The sequence below is a fragment of the Gopherus evgoodei genome, chromosome 6 (assembly GCF_007399415.2).
Source record: "Gopherus evgoodei ecotype Sinaloan lineage chromosome 6, rGopEvg1_v1.p, whole genome shotgun sequence".
Taxonomy (NCBI): Eukaryota; Metazoa; Chordata; order Testudines; family Testudinidae; genus Gopherus; species Gopherus evgoodei.
Window position 1 is genome coordinate 5,954,506 of NC_044327.1, and position 19,791 is coordinate 5,974,296.

At 44.8% G+C, this 19,791-nt stretch overlaps 1 protein-coding gene across 10 annotated transcripts in view; it reads left to right on the forward strand.

Annotated features, from left to right (window-relative positions):
- The window catches only part of NRG1 (neuregulin 1), an 843,690-nt gene that overhangs the window by 690,485 nt on the left and 133,414 nt on the right, over nt 1-19,791 (forward strand). For 4 of the 10 annotated variants that reach the window (XM_030566615.1, XM_030566611.1, XM_030566614.1 and 1 more), the window contains exon 1: nt 9,245-10,508. The exons of 3 other annotated variants lie outside the window; for them this stretch is intronic. In XM_030566615.1, coding sequence (XP_030422475.1) covers nt 9,866-10,508 — 643 coding nt within the window. In that variant the 5' untranslated portion in view covers nt 9,245-9,865. Of the gene's footprint in view, nt 1-9,236; nt 10,509-19,791 lie in introns of those variants that run through there. 3 more of the 10 variants (XM_030566612.1, XM_030566621.1, XM_030566620.1) reach the window with 3 other exon arrangements.

Genomic DNA, 19,791 nt, shown 5'->3' on the forward strand with positions numbered 1-19,791 from the left:
TTGCCAGAACCTGGGAATAGGCAACAGGGGATGGATCACTGGATGATTACCTGTTCTGTTCATTCCCTCTGGTGCACGTGGCATTGGCCACTGTTGGGAGACAGGACACTGAGCTAGATGGACCTTTGGTCTACCCAGTATGGCTGTTCTTAAGTTGTAAAAATGCTTCCATCTAGCACTGGTTGCAAAGCCTTGATTTTCTTTTTTAAGCTTCCCCGTGAAATAATTATGTAGTATATATATCATAAATCCCAATACAGAGTTGAGTCCCTTTACCCTATTTACATCAGTTTTCAAGGAATCTCTAAATTGAGCTGGGAGAGGTGGTAAATGAGCCCCTAAAGATGGTGGGGGAGGAGCAGAAAAACACTTTTGCCCTCATCCTTGAGTTCTTTGTTAAGAACTCTGTTTGGTGCAGAGCCTGCTGAGTGAACTAGAGGTGCTGTTTATGTCCTCTTTTTCTGAGGTTTAGTAATGGGGAAGGAAGGTCCAGTGGTTAGAGCACTAGCCTGGCACTCTGGAGACCTAGGTTCAAATTCCTGCTCTGCCACAGGATTCCTGTATGATCTTGGGTAAGCCACTTAGTGTCTTTCTGTGCTCGAGCTGTAGAATGGGGGTCACAGCACTTTGCTAAGTCACAGAGCTGCGTTGTGAGGATAAAAACATTAAAAACTGTGAACCACTCTGATGCTACAGCACTCTCTCCCACTGCTTACGCTCCTAGGCAGAAAAAATGAGTTGGGTGCTTTATATTTCTTATATTAAACTGCTCATTTCCTGAATGCTACTTTACCGTATAATTCCCCTGATTAATTTTTCCATTGGACAATTCCAGTATTCAACACAGTCTGAGCCTGTGTGTACATCAGCTGGGCAATTTATTGCCATTGATTAAAGCTCCTGAAATTCATGTTTAATGTCATATTCGTGAGTCACAGGGAGTGCCACAAACTGAGCTTCTGATTAGGATGAAAGAGACGCAGTGTCTCATATTTCACTGGAGGATGAAGAGAGTCAGAAGACCTGTTTGTTCCCATGAAATTACAGCCCATCTTATTGCGTCTTTCTGTTACAATTACCTGCAGCAAACATTGAAATGATTAACATTTCTTGAGAGAACCTGTAGTTTTTAGTAAAGCAAGTTTCTCTAAACCACAGTGATTGCCCTTAAAGAGTCTGCATTCTGCCAATGGATAATATATGGGTATACGTTGTATGTATAGATGATTCCACAGTAAAGTCATATGCATGCTGGGATGAACATTAACCTTTCAAGTGCTCTGATATTCATAATGACCGGTCTGCAGGTTTCTGATAAATATATGTTGTTGTGATTGCCCCCAGCTGACACGCCTCCGGGTACGTGTTCGAGAAGGCTCATTGAACATTGCTTCCTATCTTTTATTATGCACATCACAAGGGAATATATTAGTCTTCACAAAGGGATCCCACTGAAGTTGAGCACATGCTTAAGTGCTATCTCAGCTTAGGGCTTATATGTGTTTAACACTAAAGCTTTCCTGCCTTTTCCTTAAAGGAGAGGCACATACCAAAACCATAGGTGAGAAAAAAAGTACAGATTTCCAGCACAGTTGTCCTCCCAGTAACATGGGGCGATGGCAGAGGGAGAGGGAGGGGTCAGTTATGTATGCCTGAGAGAAAGCAGGATTCATGGAACATCTGCTTCGTCTCTCTCTCACTCTCTCTCTCTCTCTCTCCAGTGGTCAGGAAGTAGACAGTACCTTCACTCCGCCTCTGAGCATGCACTGTCCAGAAGTCATCTGCACCTGCAAAAGGGCTGTCATGAATTCCTTCCCATGGCCCCTTCTTAGAGCAAGGTGGGAGCAGGGAAGGAATTGTGACTCTCTGTAGATAGATGAAGCCCAGCTCCCTGGACCGGAGCCCAACCCAGCCAATTAAAGGAGGGCTGGGCCACACCTGGGCCTATAAAGGGGTGCTAGTAGGCAGCTGGAGAGGGAGGGATGAGACAGGCAGAGCCCCAGAGGGGAGGTCACACTGGAGTGGAGCGAGTGCCTGTGGTGGGTCCCAGGAGCAAAGGGCTGGGGGCTCAAGGGAGCAGCCCTGCAACTGCTGCTCCAGGAGGGAAGCAGAGCTGGCCGAGGCTAGGAAGCTTGCAGGAGCTGGAGGGCCTGAGACCTCTTGGAGGGGTGACCCTGAAGCCTGTCACTGAGGATTGAGTTAAGACTGTGTTCTGCTTGTCTGATAACTTCTGCTGTGCAAATAAACCTCCTTGAAGAGCCGAGCATGGCAGCACATGGTTTGGAGCCGGAAAGAAGCGACCACCCTGGTGACACCCACATTCAGAAAAATATCTTCTGTATATGACAGCTAGGCTCAGATTGGTCTCGCTTTTAGCTTTTGCAGTTCCAGTGAAGGTCTTACAGAGAAATAGGATTTCTCCTTAAGCATTTTTGTGTGGGAGTGTTTAATGGAGCTCTTTGAAATTCTCAGAGATTCAGATGGTTGGAATTAGTCCCTGGGGAGATGGATTAGTGGGCAGAGGACAGGTGAGTCATCAAAAGTGCATGACAAATGGGTCTACCATGTGGTTCCCCAATTTATCACATGGTTATCCCCTTATGTATACATATTGATACACACACAAGTTGATACATTTTGGGGAAAGGGGTAACTGCTGTCAGTGTTGATATGCATTTGGCACTCTTGGTGGTTTTTTATGACCTCCATCTTCTAAATGCTGCATTTATTTAATTGGAAGAAAGTGGCCCATAATCAATAAAAGGGATCCTTTTAATCTTAATCATCAATCCCTTATTAATGAATGTGCAGCTTTTTAATCCTCCTTGTGTGATGGGACAAGGCCAGATGGCTACAGTAAAGTACTGAGGAACAGATATGTTAGCCCCAGGCTAAACAAATCCCTTGTACCTTGGTAACCAAATGGCAGTTGCTCCAGGTTAATCAAGGCACCTGGGGCCAATTAAGATCTTTCTAGAAGGCAATGGAGATAGCTACAGTGATTAGAACACCTGCAGCCAATCAAGACAGGCTAATCAGGGCACCTGGGTTTAAAAAGGAGCTCACTCCAGTCAGGTGGGGAGGAGCGAGAGTAGAGGAAGCGTGCGTGAGGAGCTGGGGGCAAGAGGTGCAAGGAGCTGAGATTGAGAGGGTGTGCTGCTGGAGGATTGAGGAATTATCAGACAATCAAGCATTATCAGACACCAGGAGGAAGGTCCTGTGGTGAGGATAAAGAAGGTGTTTGGAGGAGGCCATGGGGAAGTAGCCCAGGGAGTTGTAGCTGTCATGCAGCTGTTACAGGAGGCACTATAGACAGCTGTGATCCACAGGGCCCTGGGCTGGAACCTGGAGTAGAAGGTGGGCCCGGGTTCCTCCCAACTCCTGATCAGACACAGGAGGAGTTGATCCAGACTATGGGTTCCACCAGAGGGGAAGATCACTGAGGTGAGCAAATCCGCCAATAAGCGCAGGACCCAGCAAGGTAGAGGAGGAACTTTGTCACACTAGTTACACTGTTTTCAATTTCTCAGTGTATGGAAAAAATGGAATGAAATACAAATTGATAGAGTGGTTCCCTGTATTAATACCACAGGAACATATTGTTGCTCGTGTCTGTTTGAAAGTTCCAAGAGTGCAATGCATGGAATGAAGTCACTTTGCTCATACCAGTGTTTTGCTACTAACCATCATCCATTCTGAACCTATAACTCAACATGTCCAACTTTAACATACAGTACATCTGCCCATGAGCACATACTTTGTCTCTTCGGGGCCTGATGCTTCCCAGAATGTAGTGTACTCTTAGGGAATCCAGGTAGGGAATATGATGAATTAAAGTGAGGATGTAGCAGCTGGATATTTCAAATCAGATTACCCTCATGCTATGAGTAATAAGGCTTATCAGGCCTAATTTATAAAACCATAAGCAGATTTGGGCCTGGTTAGTACATGGATGAGTGACCACCTGAGAATAATGTTACTTGTTGCTTTACCTTGCTGACACTGGATATTCTTCATTGTGATGATCTATTTATTTATACTTTATTTTGAGAAATGTTTTATGTACATTTGTGGCTTGCTGGAGAATGGTTCCCTATAGTGTGGGACATTCTGTGGCCTGTGCTATGCAGGAGGTCAGACTAGCAGGGTGACTTTTAGCCTTAAAATGTATGAAAGCCACATTAGACACCTATTCAGTCAGAAGGACAGATACAGCCTCTACCAACTCCCTGCTCACTTCCCCCATCTCAGTCTTGAGAATAATTATTTTTTCTCTCCTCTTCTTGAGAACTTACAGCAGTGAAGGGATTTATATTAAATTTACCAGCAAAATGCACCACCCAATACAAAAATATTTTGCAAACTTCTAAGTTCAACTTCACCATTTATTATATGGCAGGAGTCCTGTCACAGTCACACAGCAGCTTCACTGACATGGAATCTGTACAACCTTTTCCTCTTGGCCAAAGACACCCAAGTCATGTACATATGCAGAAATACAGCTGTGCATGGGGAGTTAGCCTAGGGAGATCCTTGCCTACCCTACTCTTATGATTTGTTACCAGTGGGTTAGTTTGGTTGACTTCTGCACCTGCAAGCTATAGACAAGTCACCCGAACTCACTTCCCATCTCCTTTCAGGGTCTCCATTCCCATTTACTCATTGCTGGTTTGACTCCCAGCTGCTTATCTCCTCTAGCCTGCAACAGAACCATGTTAGAACAATATACATCTTTCCTCGTATGGTAATGCAGGAATGAAAAGCCAAACGTTGCAGCTGCCGGAGGGAATTTTCAAGCTATTTTTGAGAAAAAGGCACTAACAATGGGGAGAAGGCGTTCAGTGGCAAATCTGTACCCAGACTTATGTATGTACAGAAAGACTGTAACCCAGAGACCATTCCCTTGCAGTAGCTACCAAAAACAGCCTATAGGGGAAAACACCAAATGGCAAGACATTTCCCCCACTCTCCAGGTGAAGCGAGATAAGGAGTACTAGCATGCCTCCTGTTCCAATACCTTCCTTTTTCAAAGCCTTACCTTAGACCTTAGCACATCGGGCTACCCACATTTGCCATCCTTGCCTATCAACTGCCCTTCTCTCCAAATCTTCCCATCTTACCCATTAGCCACAAAGGGTAAGGAATGGTGTCCCTAGCCTCTGTTTGTCAGAGGGTGGTGATGGATGGATGGCAGGAGAGAGATCACTTGATCATTGCCTGTTAGGTTCACTCCCCCTGGGGCAGCTGGCATTGGCCACTGTCGATAGACAGGATACTGCGCTGGATGGACCTTTGGTCTGACCCAATACAGTATGTTATTATGTTCGTACGTTCATGCTGAGGTGCTTGATGCAGTTCAGAACTGATTGTTTCCATGTTATTCGCGGTCTTCCTCTCTTTCTTCTTGCATTGTCTGGTTTCTATTCAAGGGGTGTATTTGGTAAGCGTTCTTTTTCCATTCTCAGCACATATCCTAGCAACTGATGTCATCTTTTGTAGATTATTTGTGAGAGGGTGCCTTGACCAGTAATTTTTCTGGCCCATACTAATTGCTTCTCAAAGCTAGAATTACAGCACTTTGGTAGATTGTCCCCTGGCTCAGGTTCCATGCGTGGAGCAAGGCCAGAAACGCAGAGTGGGAGAGCATGCAGACTTTGCTCCCTGGGCTCCAATTCCCATGCAGAAGCTTGTTGGCACGGAAGACGTTAATGGAGCCCTGACAGTCCACAAGAAGGGTGTGGCCCCCCCCGTGGTAGGGAGGGCAGTGGGGGTTGTTAAACCTCGGGGGTGTGGGAGGGCTCGGGGGATTGAGTGGGTGATGAGAGGACCAATGCAGGTGGCTAGGTGGGAAGGGGATCACATGAGGGAGGATAGGAACTGAGTGCTACTGCTAATGCTGAGGAGGCAGACAGTGATCCAGTTCTGGTAGTGCTCTGGTGTAAGGGACCTGCAGTAAAGCACAGTGAGAAGCTGAACCAATGGTGGGGGTTACTGCAGCCTGGAGAGGAGCCATGCCTGTTCTGATGCTGCTGAGGCAGGCAGCAGGAGGGGTTTGTGTCTAGACAAGCGAAGTGCTGAGATAGTGCAGACAGGCAGAACCATGGCATGTGGAGGAGGAGCTGAAACAAATGAGGAGCTACCGTAAGTTACTGTGGTTTTTGCCAGTCATGTTCAGCAGCTGCAGTGATGCAATGCAGGCTGAGCTTTAAGCACAGCTCCCTCTCTCCTGCCCGACCCCCCCTTCGCACAACCCTGCTCCCAGTGCCCCGGAACAGACAATTCCCCAGCAGGAGCAGGCCGCCTAGCAAGCAGGAGAGAGCTGTGTGCTGTGCGTAGTGCCTGTCTGCACCGTGGTGTGCCACTCTTCAGCAGAGGGTCGTGGCTGAGGTGGGCAGTGGGGACTCACCCCAGCATTTGTAAGAGAGCTTGTTCTAACGGATATGTGTGAGAGGCTCACAAAGCATGGCCTGAGCAACAATTTTGAATGAGTGTGGACATGTCACATGGATTGAAAACCTGGTGGAAGGGCTGAAAATAAATGGCCAGGCCAAGTGCACTGAATTAGAGCTTAACGTACAGTGGGGCCCTAGTGGTCTTCAGCTTGTGGTGTGGTGGTAAAGGAAAAACAACGGGCTCTTGGGCTACAGAGGCATCACAGCATGAGCAAAGGAAGTGATCGTCCCTTTCTACTCCCTCCATAGAACTAGACATTATTTATCAATTAACGACATGGCACGTGTGAGCCTGCCCCTACCACATTCACATCTGGTAATCTCTGCACCAGAGAGATGTCAACAAAGAGGAGAAAACTGAGAGACGAGAACGGAAATGATGAATAGGGTAGAGGGAAAGATTCAGAGAACTAAACATATGTAGTTTTCCTAGAAGGCAGCTCCACATGGGGGAACACAGTAACGGGTTACATGGATTTGGAGGGATCCAGGTGTGCGAAAGGGTCATAGTTATGGGTAATAAGAGAGCAAGATTTGGAAAAAAGTTAGGCTAAGTAAAAAAAAAAAAAAAATCCAGTGGTGAGATGCATTAGAAGATGTGTATAAGACACTCAAACATCATGGCCCCCATCTATAGAATGAGTATAATACTCCCTATCTTACAGAAGTGGCAATGTAAAGTGTGTGATTCATTGCCATTTGGGAAGTATTTTGCTATACTTGCCGAAAGATGCAGCATTGATGCAACGTATTATCAGCTAGCTAATGCAAAGGTAAAAAGCTAAGCAATTCTGTGATCAAAGGCAATCATTCTGACAAAGATTTCTGATCACATCATAAACCTTAAAACCAGATCCCACAATGGAATTACAGCCTTAGATTGTTGATTATGTTTTTATAAAGAATGTTGCTATCAGCTGTAGAGTGTGTTTTTTAATGTAACCATGGGTCTCTCCCCAGACTCTCATGTGGTGTTCTGCCATGTGCTATTGTATAGTTCAGTGGTTCTCAACCCGTGGATCACTTGCAGCCCAATCAGCACAGAGCTGCAGCCCATGTGTCATCCTCAGGGCACACAGGTAGTATATATATTGTGTGGATGCCACTCACATAACACAGAGAGAGCTGCATATGCAGCCTGCAATGGTAAATAGGTTGAGAGCCACTGCTATAGTTAGTCAAACAAAGATACTCTGCATGGATGTGTTTCTGGAAGATGCTGAGTACCTTGGACTCCCGTTGTCTACTGCTGTAACATTTTGACATTGTCTAGCTTGTGAGAGCTTGATTTCCGAGCCTTAATGTTCAATTTGTTTTCATTTAAGAGGAAGTATTTGATAAACATAGCTGAGCGCAGACCCCTATTGGTTTAATTTAATATAATGGGACAAAGTCATTCCTGTTATAATTCCTTTGACACCAGCTGATTTTCACCAAGTATAAATGTGTCCTAGTGGCACCAAAGAAACTGCTGGTGGTGGTCAAACTTGATAAACAGCAGATCACACATGGAACTACCTCAGTGTCAATAAACCTAGCTTATACAAAGATTAGTTACCCTTACACTGAGGTCTTGGTGGGAGTTAGTTATTTTTAACTACCATGAATAAATAAAAAGGAAAGTAGTCACTACGTAACATTCGAAACAAGAAACAAAACCAGGACAATTCAGAGGTACTGATTTTTTGTTTCCTTGCACCTTGTGCCATCATTCGTACCAGTATAAAATGGGTATAAAACGCTGCCAAGTCGCTGGTGGAAATGATGGCACAGGGTGGAGAAGGGGGGCTGAGAATCACAGCCCCTTTTCTCATTGTATATGTTAATATTATGCCACATAAAGGGCCTGATTCTGATCTCCATTACACCATTATAATGCTATTGACTTAAATGAAGCTGCTCCTTGATTTATGCTAATTTAAGGGAGGCACAAATAAGCACCATAGGATGTAATAAATCTTTTCAATACAGAAAAACAATGAGCCAAGTTAAGAACAGAGCAGAAGCTTTCTTAATGCTGGATTTCCTTGATCTTTGTCAATTACAGGCAGGACCTAAACATTGTATTTTCTGTATCAGTTACAGACTAGCTCTTGAGAGAGTGATTTTCTTTTAAGAATGTTAAATTTATTTCCAAAACAGAATTTAAAAAGCTGATGCAATCCTCATCTCCATAATAACTTACAGGCAAATTTGTCAAAGATTAAAATGATTTTTTTAAAATATTCATTTCCCTAAGCTGCATCACCCTATTCTTAGAGAGTTAAACTTATTAGAGTGATTGGGAAGGAATGCTATCTCTATGCATCAGGCAGGAAGAAACTGCAGTAGAAAAGCCTACTTCCCTTGAGAGAGATCGGATATCAGACTTGCCCAGCATTGGGTCCAACCCTTAAGCCTACCATCTACACCCCCATCTAGCTTTGTTAGATTGCTGTAATCGATTACCATCTTCTTCTGACCAAACAGTGGAAGGAAGAGAGACAGAGAGAGAGCACATAACTGCTGCCTGCTGCCTCCCTTTGCTTTGATGGCCTTTATTCCTTCTAATTGGATAAAATAGGAAGTCACTAGCAGTCCTGTGTTGCTGGGTATACTGATTCCACTCAAAGCAGTCCTGCAGAGGGGCGGGGGTGGGAAGAGAAAGGAGAGAGGGAAACAGACTGTGAGGGAGGAGAGGAAAAAAAAAAGAGGAGGAAAGTGAGCGAGTGCTCAAGAAGGACAAAGAGGAGGGGGTGGGGGGGGAAGGGAGTTACCACCCTCCTGGCATTGCTCTTCCTTTCAAACCTCTGTGTAATGATATTGTTTGCAGTGATGCTCAGAGAGCAGGCACCTGCTGCTCTGTAATGATTCAGCCTCTTTCAGCTGTCGCTTTAACACAACAGGATGCTGTTGCTACTGTCACTGTTACCTCTGCCGCTGCTGCCGCCGTTGCTGCTGTTCCTGATTTTGCTTTTGCTTCTGCTGCATGACAGTTGTTTTCTTCATCTAAGCAGACACCAGCCTCAGATGCTCAAGGTGAGGAGCCAGCCTTTCGCTTTGGGCTATTGGTTCACTTAATCCAACTATTTGTGCTTTGTTTGGTGCAGTCCCCCCCCTTGCACCACCCCCACCACTCCCCTCGGAAGAGTTGGGATGGCTTGAGAGGCATTGAAGGAATTATAAAAGTGGCCAGGAAATGGGACCTAAATAATTACTAAGCAACTCTATTTCTTATTTAATAGGCGAGGGGGGTTTTATTTTTATCCTCTCCCAGTTCAGATGATGATCTGGAACCTGGACTCTCTACTGACTTCCACTATATGATTTTTTCCAGAGTTGGGTGATTTGATTTTTCCCTGTCTCATAGTAATGGACTGTGATAGAGTTAAGGCCTTTTGGAGGTGAGCTGGCTGAGATTTTTATGCTTAAATATGTCTGAAGTATCTGCAGAGACTTTTCCCCACTCCTCGACTCAGCTGAACCCTGCCGCGTCTCTCGAAGGGCTCCCAGCTGAGGACAACATGTCAGGGATGCAAACAGAGGACGGGAGGGTCCAGGCAATAGCAGGCCTTGCTGCTACTTGCTGCGTGTGCCTGGAGGCAGAGCGATTGAGGGGCTGCCTCAACTCTGAAAAGATCTGCATCGTCCCTATCCTGGCTTGCCTGCTCAGCCTGTGCCTCTGCATTGCTGGCCTCAAGTGGGTGTTTGTAGACAAAATTTTTGAGTATGACTCTCCTACCCACCTAAACCCGGGGAGGATAGGACAAGACCCAGTGATTTCAGTGGAACCTACTGCTCTGTCTGCTTGGGTGCCTTCGGTGGTGCATACCTCACCTTTCCCAGTACCGAGCCCTGAAACCAAGGTTGAAGTTACAGCGCAAGCTGATAGTTCGCTAGTGCCCTCCAAGCCTTTTCTCTTGCCTTCTCCGCATAACCGTGTCTTAGATTTTTCATTGTTGTCCTCTACCGCATCTTCCTTCCCTCCGCCCACGCTGGAGCCTGAGGTGAGAGAGGCTGCCACCCTTTCTCAGGCACAAACAACAGAAACTAATCTCCAAATCCTTCCAAAACTTTGTAAGTAGCAGCTAATTTTTTTTTCCACAAAGGACTTTGATTGTTCTGTATCTTTTCCTTGAATCTGACATTGCATGTTAAGTTTGAATAAACTGAGTGAGGTACAGGGGTGGATCACAAGCTCTCTGAAACTGTTGCTAAATAGACTTGATGGTTGTACCAGAAAGGATATTTTTAAAGACATATATCCTGGCCAGTTACCAAGAGGCAAGTCTTCGCAAGTTCTTTCATTGCATACAGTATACAAAAAGATGAATCAGTTTATTTACATTTTGATTGGTATCTTTTTCATGTAATTTAGCCTGCCATTTCAGTGATCAATTTGATTTGCATATTGCTTTGAGTCCCCTGTATTTGTTAATATCATTGTCCTGTCTCTAAAGCACTTCTGTTTCCTCTTTCCTGTCTTGCGTTGCTGATAAATGCCCCTGCCATCTTCCTGAAGCAGGCAGTGAGTGCAGTGGGAAAGGGCTACAGTACATTTGTAGTAGCTCTAGGCATTCCAGAGTTGTTAATGTAGCAATTACAATTATGGCTATTTTTTCATTCAGGGCTCACTACAGGGTTTTTTTTCCCCCTCCTTGCAGGTTTGATGCTGCAAAACCTTACTCATGAGTGTTGTCTCATTGATTTAGCTAGGATGACTTGGTTAAGGAGCTCATACATGTAGAATGAATTAGCCTTTTACAAATCAAGCTTCTGGAGAAATTTCTCTGTGCTCATTGTAAAACATCTAAGTAATTTCTTGCTGGAATAAGATGTATTGGATGTTTCATTGTAACCTGTCAGATGGGGGCAGGTTAGGCTGGATGGCCTGTGATCTCTGTAACTCTTGTAAATGAAAAGACAGTGTGCTGCTGTGCTAGAGCCCAGGCTGGATATCCACAATCGAGGTCTTCAGGGGTTAAAACTGGCAACAAATTTTGTTGTAATCTTGCTTAGGAGAACCTCTAGTCTCCTTCCATTATGCCCTTCCTAAACCACTACAGGCTGATGACTTGGTGATTCATACGTACTTGGCCTCATCCTGTTTCCGTTGAAACCAATGAGAGTTTTGCCACTGAATCCAGCTTTGAAGCGTGCTCAGGCTCAATGGGGGCATCAGGAGCACCATTGACTCTCCAGTAATCATCTTGGGTTACTTACGTTTTATATTAGAATATATCATGAGCCAGATTTTCAGCTGGTGCACGTAGGATACTTCCATTGACTTGACCCATGGCCCAGTTAGTATAACATCAAAGGAAGTTCCAGCGATATTGAAAGGAAAATTTAAAGACAAAAATGTACAACCCTGTGTAGCCTTTTACCTGTTATAACCCTTCTGCCCCTCTGAGTTGGCAGCAACAAGGGCCAGGTTCTGTATCCAGGGGTTCCGTTTTAATAACACAATGCATAACCGGCTCGAGCCCCCACCCAGTGACCTGGGACACTTACATACCACCCCCCCCAGGCGCCTCTAGGAGGCAATACTACCCCTCTTGCAAGCACGGAGTCTGAGTGTGGTAAAATCCTTTTAATAAAGGAGGGAAACAATGCGGCATCACATTGGAGAAACACCACAAACAGGATTATAACACAAACCATAAGCAAAAACCCACCTCCAAGTACGTTTGGCAATGTCCTTTCCCCCTTAGGGTCTTAAGTCCAATCAGCCCAAAGTCCAACAACCCGAAAGTCTCTGGTCAGTGCCACCCCAGAGTTCAAAAGTTTATCTGCAGAGTTTTACCCCCCTCAGCCTGGGTGGAAATGGGGGGGGGAGGCACACAGGGTGGTGGGGCCCACACAGAGTGGTAAGGGGCACCTTACGTGGGCCAAGGCCAACTGCTCCACGCCTCTGTGGAGTTCTGCTGCAGCCTTCACCACGACCAGCTCCACTTCACCAGCTGTGCCGCTCCTCCAGCCAACCCACGAGCCACTCCAGCCGTCCCCGCAAACTGCTCCACTCCGCTCGCTGTTCCATGGGCTGCTCCAACATGCTGCAAACTGCTATGCTCTGCCAGCTGCTTAGCGATAGGTCTTCAGGATCCCCCACTAGTTAGCACAGCACTCAGTGCTCTTAGCTCAGTAATTCCAGTTCTTTAGTGATTTCAACTCTTAGCGATTTCAGCTCATAGTAGGGGAGCCCCAGTGCTGGTGCACCATTGGCCCAACATGAATTCAGCTCAGCAGCCTTTAGATGGACTCCTAATGGAATCAAAATTAGCTCTACTCTTTAACAGTGGGGAGAGAAGGATGTGCAATTGATGTTCCAGGCTCTCAAAAGGGGCCCATACCATCAGGTACACCCACCAGTCCCCAACCTCTCTCAATTCACTGGGTTTTGGAACCCATGTCCCTTGTCTAGCAAGTTTCACTTAATTTATATTGAGACATCTCTATCATAAAGCAGTCTTGTAGTTCCTCATTCACATAATCAGGTGGCAACACTTTATTTATCCTGCCCCAATAACAAAGAAATTGGGGATCCCAGAGCTGTCAAAATAACCATCCCAAGCTGCCTTGGGCTATGCTGGGTGTTCCCATGCAAATACCTGAGATTCCACACTTCCTGAAATTCTTTCCACACTTCCCATAATTCACCACCAGATGTCAGGGTAGAGCTCATCCTGACTCTGTTTACACTGCTATTAGATGGAGAGTAAATTTTTGGAGGATGAGTGTCTGATAAGAAAACATGGGTGTGCAGTCAAACAAAAGCTTTATTTGCCTAGTTTAAGATCACTTGGGTGACTATGGATTAAGTTATTGGGACCAGCTTTTGCAATGATGACGAAGGGTTTTTTTCCTCCCAGAAGTCATTAGCACACCAACTCCTTTTTGTAGCAGTATCATCTACAAATCTCAAAAGTGTCATTAAAGGTGTGACAGATATCACTGCAGTCACCACCTCTTTGCACCTCACAGAGTGACCTGAGAACACCGTCCCGCTGCAATGGCTTGTGGGTGGGGATGGCGGTGGGAGGAATCAAAAGCAGCTTCTGAAAAACAGCAACATACCACCCTGCAAAATTCAACATGGAAGAGCTGGTTTGTCCTTACTAGATCACTCAGAGTCTGAAGTAAATGAAAAACGACTAGCTGGTGAGCAGCCACAGGCAACAAGCCATTATCTGCATTCAGATCCACTCACAGCTGGGAAATAAATGGCTGTCCGGGAATTAATTTTTTTAGATAAATATCTACTAAGTGTGTTAAGGGATCTGACTTCCACATAGATCTTGATAGAAAGGCAAGAGGGGCGTTGGCAATTGATTTTGTTTGATTTTCACTGAGTGGGAAAGATTTACTGCTGCCTAAAAGCATAAGTGTAGCAAGTTCTGAAGCGTCAAGCAGCTGCAGTTCCTTGAATCCCTGTGGAAATAAGGGTGAGAAGGCAGGTTGCACAATATCTGCCACAGAGTTCAAAGAGGCGTTTGGTCCTGAGGTTTTTTAAACTGCATTTTGAACATATTTTTTGTTATGCCCAGCAAAAGTTAGAGGGACAAACAAGAAACTGCACTGAAACTTTATTCTTTATGAACAATTGCGTCAAGTATAAAATTCTGGGAATGTTGTCTCAGGAAGTAATGTCTGTAAATTGGATTGGCCTTATGGCATCTCACCCCCTCTCCTTTTTCCAGCATGACTAGGTAATTTATTCAGAAACAGCATGTGAGCTTTCCCTTTGCATTGATAATTTTTCATCTAGGACTAAGTAAGAGCTGTCATGGTTCCTATTCTGTGACTGACATATCATTTCCAAACCAGACCCTTTAGTGCACTTTACAATCCTTTTCTCCTCTTCCCTTTTCTATCTAACTCAGCATATTCTGTTTAGAGCTATACTCTTCAAGGTCATAGTCCATGGAGGGCTAATTGATTCTTCTTTATCATGGAATCTGGGAGAGAGCAGGAGAAAGACAATCCTAGTAATTGTGTCAGCTGTGTTAGTCCCGAGACCAGTCTACCTTTTATTATTATACATTGTGTTCTCCCAGTACAGAAATAGTGCCTTTCCTCCCTTTGTGGCTCCCCATTTTAAACTGTCGTTTTTCTTTTGCTGAAACAGAGAACAGAAGCAAACATTTTTAAGTGTCCACGTGTATGAGGCATGTCAGTTTCAGCTAAATTATATGTATGAATGTTTCATTTAGGTGGGGTCTATATAATATTATGTCTCAGACATGTAGATCTTATGAATAGGAATACAGTGCAGGAACTAAATTATATTTTTTCTCTTTAAGCGCAATCCTGCAGCAATGCATCATGTACTCTAATGATTATGTTTCCATAGTCCTCTAATGGGTATGTTTTCATAATAATTGTTTTGTTTATAGCTGCATAATATCTAAACTATTCCTCCCTCCTGATAGATCTTTAAGCTGCTTTCACTTTCCATTTAAATGGATTGTGCCCAAACCAATTAAGTTCTTAAACCTATTCATGTGAGCAAAATTGATAATTTGCAAGTGAAGGTAGAGTATAAATTGTAGCTAGAAAGCTGTGATGCTAGTCTTAAGATCTCAGTAACATTCGAGTTAGAGCCATGGGTTTTATAGCTCCTCTGGACAGCCACAGGATCTGATTCATCACTTTCTTACACCTTGGCCTGAGTCTTTGTAGCCCTGCATTTTGCGTAGTCAATTGCATCAATGCAAAGTAACCGTAAGACACTCAGGTTCTGACTTTGCACTAGTGAAAAGAACAGTATTAGGTGCATGGCCACAGTGAAATGGGCCCCATTACTCTGATTTGGTGGTATTTAACACTCCCCTTGCACGGATGTAATTGACTGCACAAGGTGACTGCCACTTGAGATGCCTGGTTTGACATTTCTGGATGAAGTGCTGCCTCACTGTGACTAAAAACCTGGGCTCCTCATGGCAGAATGGTTCTTCCTCGTGTCTCCACTCATACACACTGAGCTGGCATAGACAAGGGTCAGCCTATGGAACTAAGTCTCATGAATTCTGATGCTAGCTGTGCCAGTGACTATCACTGTGAGCGAATGACCCCTCGCTTCCTCAGTTTCTCCATTTGTAAAATGAGGATGATGATATATCCCTATCTCCCAGGGGTTAGCTGGCGCTTGCACTGTGCATTAAAGATGGAAAGCTGTACGTATTGCTGTTACTGGTCTGCCTTTGGCTTTGACAGCTCTTCTGATTTTCATTTCTCTGATTTCTGCCTCATATTTTACTTGTCACCCCTTTTTCTTCCTTTGCTCAGGAGAAGTGTCAGCAAAATGATTCTTTTCAGTGTTCAGGCCATTAAAAAGCCATCTTAGACTTGAGAACAGGACCATTTAGCTCAAAAACAATCCTCTTTCCACTCAAAGTAATCGATGCACCATGGCATAATTTCTGATCTAAATGGGCCTATTTTAGGGGTTGGGAAAAAATGAAGGGAAAACTTGACTTTTAAGTGCCTTTACATCACATTGTCGGTATTTTTCACATTTCTGCTCCTTACCCTGGGTTCTGTGCCATTAATTCTTCTTTTTTTGCTGCCTCCTTCACCTCTTCTCATTTTCCTTATAGGCTCTTATACCTCTGCATTTGAGTTTTCTTCTTCACCTGCTCTCGCCTCTCCATCTCACCCCCCCCCACACACACACACCATCACCTCTTGCTTCCCTTGTGCAATGGTTTTCACTGTAATCTCACAGGTCTGGGTGTGCTATTCCTTTCTCTTTCTCTGCTACTGCAAGTTGGGGAATGTCTTTTGGGGTCTGTCTACATTGCAGTTGGACACCTGCAGCTGAATCGGGCTCGCAGAGTTTGGACGAAGGGGTTATTTAATTGCAGTGTAGACCTTCAGGCTTGGGCTGCAGCCAGAGCTCTGGAACCCTCCCACCTTGCAGGGCACTAGAGTCAGGGCTCCAGCCTGAGTCCGAACATCTACACTGCAGTTAAACAGCCCCTTAGCCCGATCCCCACAGGCCTGAGACAGCTGGCACGGGCCAGTCCTGGGTTTTCAATTGCAGTGCAGACATACCTTCAGAGGTTGTACACAGAACTGTATTCTGTAAGGGGGGCAGAAAGGTAGAGCTGATAAATAGCCTAGGGGTTTATTTCCTGAAGGTTAAATATATAGGAGGGGAGATTCCCATTCCCAAAGCATGGGTCTTGAAATAGCTGGGGTCTGATCTCATGCCCAGTGAAGTCAATGGCAAGGCTGAAGGTGCCAGCTCAAACATGGCCTGTTCTGTTGACTGGCCTCCATTACTCCAGCAACAACCAGTAATAGAGGGGTTTTTGGTATGTCCGTGTGTATGTATATGCTTGACTACCCCATTTATCTACAACAGGTTACCCCAGAGGTAGGCAACCTATGGCATGGGTGCCGAAGGCGGCACGCCAGCTGATTTTCAGTGGCACTCACACTACCAGGATCCTGGCCATCGGTCCGGGGGGCTCTGCATTTTAATTTCATTTAAAATGAAGCTTCTTATACATTTTAAAAATCTTATTTACTTTACATACAACAATAGTTTAGTTATATATTATAGACTTATAGAAAGAGACCTTCTAAAAACATTAAAATGTATTACTGGCATGCAAAACCTTAAATTAGAGTGAATAAATGAAGACTCAGCACACCACTTCTGAAAGGTTGCCGATCCTTGGGTTACACCCTAACCTCTGGAAAAATGACCAAGGGTCCCAGCAAAAAAGCATTCAAAAGGGTCCCCAAACCCACAGTGCAATAGAGAGACACTGGCTGACTGCCTGGCATTGTAAATCCTGAGAGATAAAGCTGGGCCTCTGTTAAGCAGGTTTGGTTAAGGATATTCCCAGATACTGAGCCCTCCAATCTCTGTGTATTCCTAAAGCACTGTCACTGGAGTATCCAGGTGCAGAGAGGAGCTTTAGCCATGTGTAATCAAGGTAATAATACCCAGGATACAACAGGGCTGTAATGTATAAGCACACGTGCGTGTGTGTGAAACAGGGGTGGGGTGCCATAAATGTGGACCGTTCATATTAGCTACAAGTAGCAGGGCCATGAATTAAGTATTCAGGTCTTCTGAAACATGCAATAATAAAATCTTTATAGCACCATATAGGATCACACATTTTACTCATTTTGTGTAGTTTTGGTTCTTTTTTTAGTTTCTTGTTCCCATTTTTCCCCTTATAATGAAATAAATTAATTGAAAAACAGTTATTCAGTTTGTATGTGCAGAAGGCTAAATTGATCTAAAATCTATGGGCCACATTCTGCGCTCACTCGCATTGGTGCAACACCCCCCTCCCCAAGTCACTGGACTGTAGCTATAGTAACTCAGGGCAGTGCTTGATTCAATATTTGGTTATGTAAAGCTCATAACATTCAAATGTGTTGCCTCTAGCCATTTCTAAAGCCTTTGCTTCTAAAGATGCTCTGGCTTTTTCAGAGTGAAGTGATTGCAATTACCCATTTTTTAGTTTGTTGTGGCTGCTTTTGTTTATAATTTCTTGATCTGCACATTTCTTTGTAAGCCTCCTTTGTCATTGAAAATTAGGTATTTGCTCTTACCTTGGAGAACTTCAATAATCTTTGTCTCTTTATATATGTGTATAGCCATGTGTATTTGTTAAATGAATGCATATATAAATGTATAATCTGTAAATATATATGTAAGTATGTATTCATCATGGTTTCCTGGCTGGGGCCGTAGCACATCATTAGTTTCTGATCAGTGGGGAGAGCTGCTTAAAAACTGAGGGCATGATAAGGCACTACGTTTGGATTTTCACTGCAGGGGACTTGGATTATCTTTCTGCACCTATTGTACTTTTAAGTTCACTATTATATTTGCAGTTTGCATTGCAGATGATATTCTTTGGCTCTAAAAAGGGATATGCTACTTTCCCAGCAGTAGACAAGAAGGCATAATTTGGCTCAGATCACATTAACATGTATTTGTGCATTTACTCTGCGACATGGAGCTGGAATGATATAAATGAAGCCTTCTACCTTTGATCATTTGCAGTCCTGCTAATGGAAATGCAATAGATTTGCTGCAGAAACCCAAGTCTGAATCAATATCGATTCAATGAGGCAGCTGGTTCAGGGAAAGATCAGATGATAGCAATCTAAAGCAGACAGCACCTGAGCAGAGGCCACTCTGGCTGTATGGTGGAAAAGGACAGACAGGCCTGACAAAGCAGCATGGCAGATGATGAAGGGCTTCCTATAGGAAAAGCATATTTTATCAAGGTCATAGAGGTGTTAGGAGAAAAGGCTTCATAGATTTATTGGTTGTGATTGTAGGTACTGTACTGTTTCTGGGTATAGGTGAAATATTTCTTTGGGTAGTCCTGGTCATGGAAGCTGTATCTATTCTAAGAGGAAACTATGCAAAGTGAAGAAGGAAGCATTTAGGCTCAGTCCTCAGTAGGCAGAAAGCTCCCCAAAGGTGCAAATGACACAGGAGATTCCTTGGGTAGCACAAAACTGATGTAACTGACATGCAGGGCCGGTGCTACCATTTAGGCAACCTAGGCAATCGCCTAGGGCGCCAGAATAATTGGTGGGCGCCATTTTGCCGGAGGAGGCGGCAGGCGGCTCCGCTGCCGCAGTGGTGCCTGCGGGTCCGCTGGTCCGCGGTTCTGGTGGAGCTGCCACAGTCGTGCCTGCGGATGGTCGGCTCCTCGCGCGACTCCGGTGGACCGCCCGCAGGCATGACTGCGGCAGCTCCACTGGAGCCGCTGAGCACCGGACCCTCCACAGGCACCACTGCGGCAGCTCCACCGGAGCCGCGGGACCAGCGCGCGGGGCTGCGAAATTGCCGTACGCCTAGGGCGCTCAAATCCCTAGCACCGGTCCTGCTGACATGTGCTAACTGCGCTCCCTGCTCCATGCAGGGGCTGTGTCAGAGACACAGGGGGGTTATCAGGAGCAGGTTGGGACAGGACTGAATGTGCGTCATAGTGGCTGACTGCCTCTGGCATAATTTAGAGCAGCCCAGAGGATTACAGTGACGCTAGATGTAATTTCAGTCCTCCGGCCAGCCCAGAATAAGGGAAGAGAAAAGGTGGCAAAAAGCTACCACCTCCCCTTTGAGTTCTATTTTACATTATTACAATCAACTGGTTCATAGTATTTCCTGTTTAAATGAAATAAAACTTTTCCATGTATGATTCTTTTTCTTACTATACTCTGTCCTGGAACAGGCTGGCAAAGGGTTCTGAAGACTCAGATGGGTATTGTATTTTTGGCAGTGCATGTTTTTCTTCCGTTTTTAAGATGAAAAGAAATCAGTCATGGCTTGGTAGTTGCATGATGCCAGGTAATGCATATGAAGCTATGATCT